Source organism: Miscanthus floridulus, chromosome 12 (assembly GCF_019320115.1).
Source record: "Miscanthus floridulus cultivar M001 chromosome 12, ASM1932011v1, whole genome shotgun sequence".
Lineage (NCBI taxonomy): Eukaryota > Viridiplantae > Streptophyta > Magnoliopsida > Poales > Poaceae > Miscanthus > Miscanthus floridulus.
In genome coordinates this window covers 46,563,236-46,572,951 of record NC_089591.1, presented here as the reverse complement: position 1 = coordinate 46,572,951, position 9,716 = coordinate 46,563,236, and the positions used below count along the sequence as shown (strand labels likewise).

The following is a 9,716-nucleotide window of genomic DNA, read 5'->3' as shown; positions in this document are numbered from 1 at the left end:
GAGGGAAGTGTGACCGGGACAGAGTTGGGACGCGTGGCAGCGTCCTACAGGAATGAGGTGGTGGAGATTCTATTTGACGATGAGGCATATGCCATGGCGAAGCCACCGGTGTCGTCGCGGGAGCTGGCGGTGTCGCAGCGGGAGCTGGCGGTGGTCCAGTCGGAGGCTGGGCCCTTTGATGGTTCGTCGAAGGGTGACCTAGAGTGGCCCTTCCTAGAGGACCTGTCAAAGGCAAGGTTCGTCCTCTGGGATTCTCGAGAGCACCAGCTCTAGGACATTTTTGGGGGGCAAGGGCATGGCGCGGTGTCTGAGCTCACCAAGCTGTGTGCGAGGCTCGAGAGTGCTAGGAAGCAGGCTCAGTTCACCCGGTAGTTGGTTGAGGTTGACCTACAGCTCGCCGTGGAGGTGAGTTTCTGGTACTCATCCTTACCCTTTGAATCTTTCGTCGGTTATTTTTAACATGCCTGTTTTTCACAGGAAATAAGGAAGGTGTCATCCCAAAAGTCCTACTTCCTCCGGGCAGAACATGCCTAGATGGCCAAGCTTGAGCGTCGGGTGGAGTCTGCCTGCCACGAGTCCCAGGTCCGGATGGCCGAGGCGACCGCAGCGCGAGCGGAGGGACAGTGTGTGGCGGAGCGAGCGACTGCTGCCGAGCAAGGGCTTGAGGCGGCGAAGGTCTGCTAGGAGGAGACGGAGGCGGGGCTACAGACGTCCCTGGCCAATACCGAGGTGGCGCTTCAAGAGGCCTTGGCGGCCCTTGAGCCAGAGCGGGCCACCTTGGAGAGGGCACAGAAGGCCCTGGAGGCAGAGCAGAGGGCCCGGTCAGAGGCGGATCAGGAGGTGCTCGCGCTCCAGAGCCAGGTGATGGGGATGGAGGACGCGAGTGCCCGGCTGTGCGAGTAGGTGGCTCGACAGGCAGATGATTTCTCCACCCTTGAGGCCTCTCGCATCGGTGTGTACCTTTTTGTTTTCTCATGGAGTTGATTTTTCCCTTAGCCTATTTCTGAGTTTGTCGCCCTTCCTCCAGAGCTGGGTGAAAAGGTGAAGGCACTGGAGCAAGACCTGGAGATGTCCAAGGTGAGCTTCAGCTAGAACACCGAGGAGCTGGCCAAGTCCCATGAAGAGCGACGTGCTCTCGAAGGGGATCTCGACCAAATCCGCAATGTTGCCCAGCTCGTCGTCTTGGAAATCTTCGGGTCGGTGCCGAGTACCAGCGCGCCCGTGGTCCAGCTAGTGGAGGTCCCGAACGCAGTCAAGGACCTTGTCAGGAGTGGGCTATTTTGTGGAGCGTCGGGGGTGCTGACCTCAGTGGCGACGCACCACTTGAACCTGGACTTTGATGCTATCTGTAGTGGGTATGCTGAAGGTCTGAGCATGGAGGACATCCAATCAATCGGGGTGAGCTTGCTGCCGCACATGCGGTCGGTGTCAGAGCAAGTCTCCACGAGTGGGTGATGGACGTTCGCCGTCAAGACATGTCCCGAAGCATGCGTGGAGAGAATGCTTCCGAGCCTGCAGATTGCCCAGAGCCTGGCTCGGGGGGAAATGTCGCCTCGGCATCAATCGAGCCGAACATCGTGCTGCCAGGGAGTGAGCAGCCTACGCCTTCATCGGATGCGCCACCAGCAGATGCCGCCAGGTTGGTTTAATGGCTTGCAGAACATAAGTAGTTAGTAAATGTAAAAAGTTTTAAGTTCGTGGGGGAGCCCCCGTGTAAAACGTTTGTGGTGTGTTTTAATGACTGCAATCAGTTTTTGTTTTTTGTGATGGAGTTGGTCCGTTCGGGGAAGCTTGTTCCCTTTCGTTCCTTAGTTTTCCCTGAGCATAATTTTGTTTCTTACTTCTTTCTTTCTCGTACCGGCCCGTTTGTTCCGTAGGCCGCAACCTTGTGAGCCTGGGGCATGGCCCGCGAGGCTTGGCTAGCCATAACCGTAGGAATAGGCGGGGCACTGATCAGTCAGAATGTTTTGAAGCAAAACTACATAAAGCAAATCAAAAGAACGAACTGCCCTGTTAGGGTAGGAAGGAGTTTTCTCCATATGAAAGTAAAAGAGTACTTAAGGTAAGAACAAAACAGAGGGGTAGTAGAGCCCCCTAGTGGAGCCCCCGAGCGCCCCAAGCTGAAAAGTGTTTGGGTCGGGGTGCTCTTATAGGAGCGTACGCTAAGTAAATAACGGTAAGACTGAAACTTTAGGGAAAGGAGAAAATGACATAGTTGTTCCAAGCGTTCGGAGAGAACGTCGTCGTCGTTGTTTTTCAGTCGGTAGGCTTCCGGTTAGATCAACTCAGCCTTTAGTCGTCTGGATCCTCGATCGATGTGCCCCCTTCTTCTGTTGCCTTTTTCGTTCCTTGGCCTGCCAGCCTACCTCAATAGGCGCTTGAGGAGCTGGCAGTCCTTGTAGAGATGGTTGACGGGATAGTTGTGGTTGGTGCATGGGCTCTCCATGAGCTCATGGAAGTGTCCCGATTGGTCCTGCTGGGGCTGTGTGCCCAGCTGATCGGCCGCAGCAACCGACGTGGAGTTAGCCGATCAGCGGCGATCCTTTCTGTTCTTTTTCCCCTCTGTGTGGAGGGGCCCTCGTCTTGATCCTGGCGCTTGGCCTTACCTTTGCTGTGGCCTCCGTTGGAGCACGGTAAGAACGGCGCTTGCTAGGGGAGTTGGGCAAAGGTTGGTGGTCCCGGGCCATCGGTGCTAGGACTCCGGTCGCCGCTGCATGTCCCTCGGTTCGGTCCGAGCCGCGTGTAGATAGGTGGTTGGTGTGGAGCGGTCATCAGGTCAAGATGAGGCGACGCTGCGGCCTCATGTGTCACGCTCAGTGGTTGTTGCGGTGACAGGGTGTAGTGCCCCATCTGCTGCGTCCCTGTTCCCTAGACGGGGAGTGAGGTCGCGAGTCGGTGTTGTGACACGGAGCATTCCGCTTGTTGAACGGCAGCGGTCTCCACTAGTGCCCAGAGGTTCCGATGGATTGCCCATCGCGAGGGTCGTTCGGCTCGGACAGGCCGCGCAGGAGCATTGCCGTGGCGGCAATGTTCTGACTGGCCCGAGTGAAATATGGGGGATCAGTGCCTCTATCCGGGGTGTTGCGCTGGACCTGACGGGCGCGACCCCGAGCGCCGTTCGCCGGTCCGCGCGCCCGGGGCGCAGCGTAGCGCGCCGAGCACGCTAGCGCAGTTGGTGGCTAATGCGGCCACTGTCGTCGTAGTTCCTCCTCATGCTCACGTGTGAGCTCAGAGGTCTCCGTATGAGGGCCCGGAGGGGCATGAGTCCATGAGGACTCCGTTGCCCTTGGCGGCAGTTCTGGAGGGTCCGGCATGGCGCACTCCCAGGACGGACGGTGGCTAGGTGCCACATCGCCGATGCTAGAGCCGTCACTCCCGATGTCGTCGTCCATGATGTTGAGAAAATAGGTGGGACCGTAGCTCGCCATCCCCACAAACTTAGACATGAGAGGAGGCAGGGCCATAATCTTTTGGAGCCCCCGGGCGTACGCGTCCACGGGAGACATGAGGACGTAGGGGAATCGGTTGTACGACGGCCGCGACGGGGACAACGGCAGCCCTCCGGGTATTTGGCGGAAGATAGAATGTAGTAAGTAAAGAACGGCATGTATATTACTCACAATGGGGTTTGAGCAGAGAGTTTGCTCGGAATGAAGCGCAGATGACGCGCCGTTGAGGTCGCGCGTCCCGGAGTCGATGGAGGACGTCTCTCCGACGGGTGCCGGGTCGCGAGTCTCCTCGCGGAGGTGGAGTACCCCGAGCCGGTCGGCGACGAAGTCCAGGCTTCTAAAGAGGAAGGCCTGGGATGGCTTGAAAACGGGTGGAACCCGCATCCCCGCAGGCGAGAGTGCGGGATACTCAGGCGAGCCGAAGCGAGTCGTGTCGCCCGAGCCCGCCACAGCGGGGGTGGTGAAAAAATGGACCATCCGATGACTAAAAAGTGTTGAACGTACAACGTCTTCCCCACAAACGGCGTCAAATGTCGGTACAGAAAGTGACCAACTAATGAATATTTGTAGTTTTACTGTATGTTGTGATCGGAGGTGGCCTAGCACTCAATGACACAGGATTTATACTGGTTCAAGCAACGTGCCCTATGTCCAGTCGGGGTCGGTCGGTGACTTTATTCCCGAGCCCAGGTGCTCGAAGTCTGTAGTGGGGTTACAAACGAGAAGGAGAAAGGTGGGAGTGTATGAGAGGCCCGGTCGGGTCCGACCGGAAGGGCCGAGGATGACCAGAGCTCTGCTACAAGCTAGATGTTCAAGCGTGTGCTTGAGGAGCTGCAAGCTATCGATCTAGTGAATCTTAACTTGGGGGAGTCGACTTCTGGGGAATCGATCTTCTTTGTTGGAGGGAGCGCATCCCCTTTTATAGATGAAGGGGATGGCTCTACAGGTGAGAGGGGGAGAGTACGAATGTTACTAAACCTTGTTGCCCACGTCGATGAGGATAGCCGATGGTAGGCGCCTACAATACTGTTGACGTCACTGTAGAATGTCAGGTGCACATGGGAGGCTGCGTTGGCTTCTTCAGGAAGGGTGGATGTCGGTATCTGCAAAATACTATTGTTGTGTGAGGAGCCCTTACCACGAGTACCAGGTACGGTGAACCCTGGCGCCCACTATCGATGCCCAGAGGCATGGGGGGCATTTTGCCGTATGGGAGCCCAACGTCGCCTACAATACTATAGACACAAATGTCGGTGCCTACAATACTGTTTGTGTCAGGGCGGTTGAGGAGCACTGTCCCCGCAGGCGTACAGGGTATGGTCCCGGTATCGTGGTTTGACTTGTGCGTTGTCTTCTCCATTCGCCCCTAGTCCCTTCCGAGTGGACGTCTCCGGTCGGATGGCCCCAGTCGGCACTGGCCGCGCCAGTCAGAGAAGAGCGGTAAGCAGGCTTCCCACGGGTCCTTGGTCGGAGTCGCGGGGTTGGAGTAGGAAGCAGTGTTTTGGGCCAGGCCTCCCGATCGGAGAGACCGCCTGGAGACGGTTGGTGCCCGAAGCAAGTGCTCTGGTCGGAGAGGTGGGCCGAAGGAGTTGACGAGCGGGAGTTTCTTTGGGTAGACCTTCCGGTCGGGGGACCGGAATGCCCTTCCAGCCCGTTGTGTTTTTAGGCTCTTGTGCCGGCCGACGAGCTACATGCTGTTTTCCTGGGCCGAGCCCTGGCGTAGAAGTCGGTCCCCAAGGGACCCCGGGTTCATGAACCCGACACTGCAGTTGCTTGCTTGCGGGTACCCGCTTGGTCTCTCCGTCGGCGAGTTGGGTTGATCGGCGGGTTTGATTGATGATAGGGGCGCGGGAGCCGATGGCCATGGAGATACCAGCGGAGGGAGGTCTGGCGAGGGCGCCGCCACGGTGGATTAGGAGGAGGCTGGTGAGGGGGCGCGCAGCGGCGGGGAGCCGGCGAGCGTGGAAGAGATCGAGCTCAGTGAGGCCGAGTTTCGGAGGCAGGTACGTGTCCCTTTCGTGCTTCTTTTTTCCTTCTTTCCCCCGCGTGCTAGTTTGGTTCGCGTTGCTTCTCTCTAAAATAGTTGGGTTTGGGTTGCGTGGCTACGGCGTGAACTGTGAAGGCGAAGTAATTCATCGCAGTCACCATAGTACTTGATCCCTTTTTTTACTGGCGCGGTGAGGCGAGGCCAGGGTAGTTGTTGTCCGCTTGTTTCTGAAGCTGCTTTTTTATCTCAATTGTTTCTGCGATTCCAGAGGCCATTAATTTCGAATTGGAGTTTCTTATTGCAAAAAAGAACCTGTTTTGCTCTTGTGTCGGTGCGATTTGTTGTGGATGTAGGAACAAGGGATTGAGAGATGAAGAGTGTGTGGAAGGTTTTTTGTGTGACCTTTGTACCTTCTTTTCGGTGGTTGGGATTCGTCGGGGAAGTTGAAGTAACATTCTTTGGCGGATTCTTTTCGCGGTAGGTAGTCGTGAACTCAAGTCGGATTCACGTGTGCCTCAATTTTCCTTTGTGCTCGGTCTTGCGCCCTTTGCCTCGGTTCTTCCTCACCTCGGGATTTAGCGTGCTCCAGCTTAATGCGTTTACGTAGAAATCCAACTTAACATTTTGCTTACGTAGAGGGAAGACAAGAAACAGAGGAGACTATCTCTTCACTCCACGCCTATCTCGCTCATAGTTCGAGGTGGTATGTGGGCCAACTCGTTCTCTCTCCCTGTCCTCCGTCTCGCTCCCTCTCTCTCAAACATCAGGCACTCGGTGAGGAAGGAGGGCGGACTCCGGCGGCGGGGCCGAACCTCCGCACGGCGGGTGCGGACTCCGGCCGGCCGCGAGCCGTCGCAGCAGAGCCCTTCGACGCGCCGGGCGAGGACGGAGGGCGGCGGCGCACGGGGCCATCGCGGAGGCCAGCGGGAGACCGACTGGGCTCGCGGCAGGTCGGGGTGCGGCTGGCTGGGTGCGCGGCGGGGTGGGGGTTGGCTGGCGACGCGTGCAGCGAGGTGGGGGCGGCCGGCGAGGCCCGCAGCGCGAGGGGCGGTGGAGCCTGACGGCGGATTTCATCTGGAGCGGCGCGAGTACGGAGGTAGAAGACGGCAGGAGATAGGAGAGAGAGGGGAAAGGACAATAAAAATTTACTTACTTGTGGGACCCACGTATTGATGTGACAATGACATGGTACGTGTAAGGGGGTGTTTGGTTACTACAGGGAAATTTTAGTCCCTGTCCCATCGAATGTTTGGACACATGCATAAAGTATTAAATATAGACGAAAAAATAACTAATTGCACAGATTGTGGCTAATTTACGAGACGAATTTTTTAAACCTAATTAGTCTATGATTTGACAATGTTGTGCTACAGTAAATATATGCTAATGACGGATTAATTAGACTTAATAAATTCGTCTCGTAAATTAGTCTCCATCTATGTAATTAGTTTTATAATTAACTCATATTTAGTTCTCCTAAATAGCATCCGAACGTCCGATGTGACATAGACTAAAATTTAGTCCATGGAACCAAACACCCCCTAAGCTACGTGCTGTCTCTAACTGTTGAGGACGCCACGTAATCAACGGCTGTTAAGCTTATCTTTTAGTTGTCTGCATCGAGATATGCCAAGCTGCATGTTTATATATATAAAAAGTAATCTTCTTTTTTAACAAATCAGAAGTAAATCCAGATACTAGCAACTAATTGTTATTCAGTGGTAATAAAAACATGGTAATTTGGTACGTGCAGTTTGGTTACCACCGACCACTTGGATTGGCTTAGAAGTAACTTGCTAAACATGTACCTCTGCAAAATTTGGTGACCAGAAACATGGTACGAACTTTTGTTGGTTGATTGATGTGAATTATGATTTGGTAGGTTCTGTTCAGTTAAATTTACTCTAAACTGTTTAACAACTGGGTGGTTAGGGGAATTCTGGCTTGCCACAATTCTGATAGGCTTGTCGTAGTCGGATGGTCCCCGAGAGTTGAATCGGACTGATTGCTGTATAGCATAACTTATATTGACATACGTTCCAATGTTATTTTTCAGCAATTCCATGAATGGTTGGCCTGCAAAGCAAGGAAGAAGCCACGGAGCCCATCGTGGTCCTCTCAAGAGGAAGACCACGGGCAGCGCCTTGAAGCGAAACTTCTGGCTGCTGAGCAGAAAAGGTTAAGCCTCTTGGCGAAGGCACAGAACCGACTCGCCAAGTTGGATGAACTCAGACAAGCTGCTAACAATGATGTGGAAATGCGGTTCGAGAAGGAAAGGGAAGAACTTGAGACCAGAGTGGAGTCTCGTGACCGACAGGCAGAGGAGAACCGCATGCGCCTTCTGCATGCCGATATGCAGAAGCGGGCTGCACTGAAGGAGAGGACAGCGAGGTCCCTGGTGCAGAAGGCAACATCAGAGAGCAAATACATGGAGCAGGTGCGGTCTGCAATTTCGCAAAAGCGAGCTGCTGCTGAGAATAAACGACTGAGGTTGCTGGAAGCTAAAAAGACAAAGGCTCAAGCTAGGCTTCTGCGCATCCAAAAAGCTGCCATGACTGTATGCAGCCGGAGAGAATCGGAGAGGAGAAAACTGAAAGAACAGCTGGATAACAAACTTCAATGGGTATGTATTATGTATTCTCAACTCTCATAGATGTGTTGAGTTCATGTTAAACCTTTTTTTATCCTTGTGTTCTGTTTCTAATATTCACAGATTATCTTACTGAAACAGGCGAAGAGGCAGAGGGCTGAGTATTTGAAGCAGAGAGGAAGACCTCATGGTTCAACCCACGCTGATTACATAAAGCATGCAGATGCCCTCTCGAGAAAACTAGCAAGGTACTAATATGGGAAGGGAAAATTGGTTCTATAGCATTGAAAGATCTCGAGAATCGAAAAATACCATCAAAAGAGTTTTGTCACGTAAAATACCATTCAAAGATGCAAACGTTAACCGAAAGTAGCATTCCATCACGTTCCGTCACATTTGGAGCTAACGGCATCCATCTCGAGCTAGGCACGTACGCTCCTTCTTCCTCCTCCATCCATCTACTACTCGCCGGCCGGAGAGGACGGTGGCAGAGGTGCCGTTGCTAGCAACGCTCACGCGGAGCTCGTGGGACTGGCCGCCCGACACCCCATGGTGTCCCTCGTCGCCGATGATGGTGTCGGCGGCACGGGCGAGCCTGAGCTGGCGGAACTCGGCGGCGAACAGCAACGTCTCCCGCACCCTGAGCATCGGGTACAACAGATCGTCCTGCATCGCGTACGCGGAGAAGTCGCGCAGGCGGCGGCCCTGCAGCGGCTCCCCGTTGAGTGTGACCTCGCCGCCGTGGAGGCTATCGCGCGCGATCCGCCCCTCCAGCGCGTCCATGAGCCTCGGCGAGCAGCAGATGGATGGAGGAGGAAGAAGAAGAAGGAGCCTCGGCGGAGCCACGAGCCACTCCTCAGTACTCACCATGAAACCGGTGGCGCGGATGGCCGCTGCGGCTGCTGTGCGCGCTGGCAGGCGGCGGCAGCTCTCTCCATCCTGCTCATCGCGCCGCCGCCGCTCGCCGCGCACCTCTCCTCCCTTCTCCTCGCATTCCCGGCCTCGCCCTACGCGAGCTAGCCCCAAGCTGGTGTTCCTCCTGGCCGGCCAGTCCAACATGGCCGGGCGCGGCCTGGCGCTGTCCCTGCTCCCGCCTCCGTTCTGCCCGCACCCGCGGGTGCTCCGCCTCGCCGTGTCCCGGCGCTGGGTCATCGCCGCGCCGCCGCTCCACGCCGACATCGACACCCACAAGGCCTGTGGCCTCGGCCCCGCCATGCCCTTCGCGCACCGCCTCCTCCTCCACGCCTTCGCCGCCACCGACTTCGACTCTGACCTCGTCCTGGGCCTCGTGCCCTGCACTGTGGGGGGCACCAGGATCTAGATGTGGGCCAAAGGGGAGCCGCTCTAAGAGGCCGCCATCGCCCGGACGCGCGCTGCCGTTACCGCCGGCGGCGGGACCCTCGGCGCCGTGCTCTGGTTCCAGGGGGAGAGCGATACCATCGAGCTCGACAACGCCACGGCCTACGGCGGCAGGATGGAGCGCCTCGTCAATGATCTCAGGGCCGATCTCTACGTCCCTGGCTCTCAGTGGATGGAGATGGATGTCGTTAGCTCCAAACGTGACGGAACATGATGGAATGCTACTTTCGGTTAACGTTTGCATCTTTGAATGGTATTTTACGTGACATAGCTCTTTTGATGGTATTTTCCGATTCTCGTGATCTTTCAATGCCATAGAACCAATTTTCCC

At 55.7% G+C, this 9,716-nt stretch overlaps 1 protein-coding gene and 1 pseudogene across 2 annotated transcripts; both read left to right on the top strand.

Moving 5' to 3' along the window:
* The first annotated feature begins 5,358 nt into the window (after window positions 1–5,358).
* LOC136495257 (uncharacterized) lies at window positions 5,359–8,292 on the top strand. 2 transcript variants are annotated; one of them, XM_066491231.1, is made up of 3 exons: window positions 5,359–5,452; window positions 7,493–8,059; window positions 8,168–8,292. In XM_066491231.1, the coding sequence occupies exons 2-3, from the start codon at window positions 7,694–7,696 to the stop codon at window positions 8,279–8,281; spliced, it is 480 nt and encodes a 159-aa protein (XP_066347328.1). In that variant the 5' UTR covers window positions 5,359–5,452; window positions 7,493–7,693; the 3' UTR covers window positions 8,282–8,292. The 2 variants fall into 2 exon arrangements, with proteins under 2 accessions (XP_066347328.1, XP_066347327.1); XM_066491230.1 differs by lacking the exon at window positions 5,359–5,452 and adding an exon at window positions 7,094–7,273.
* Window positions 8,293–8,894: 602 nt separating this feature from the next.
* On the top strand, window positions 8,895–9,716 carry LOC136495255 (probable carbohydrate esterase At4g34215; annotated as a pseudogene).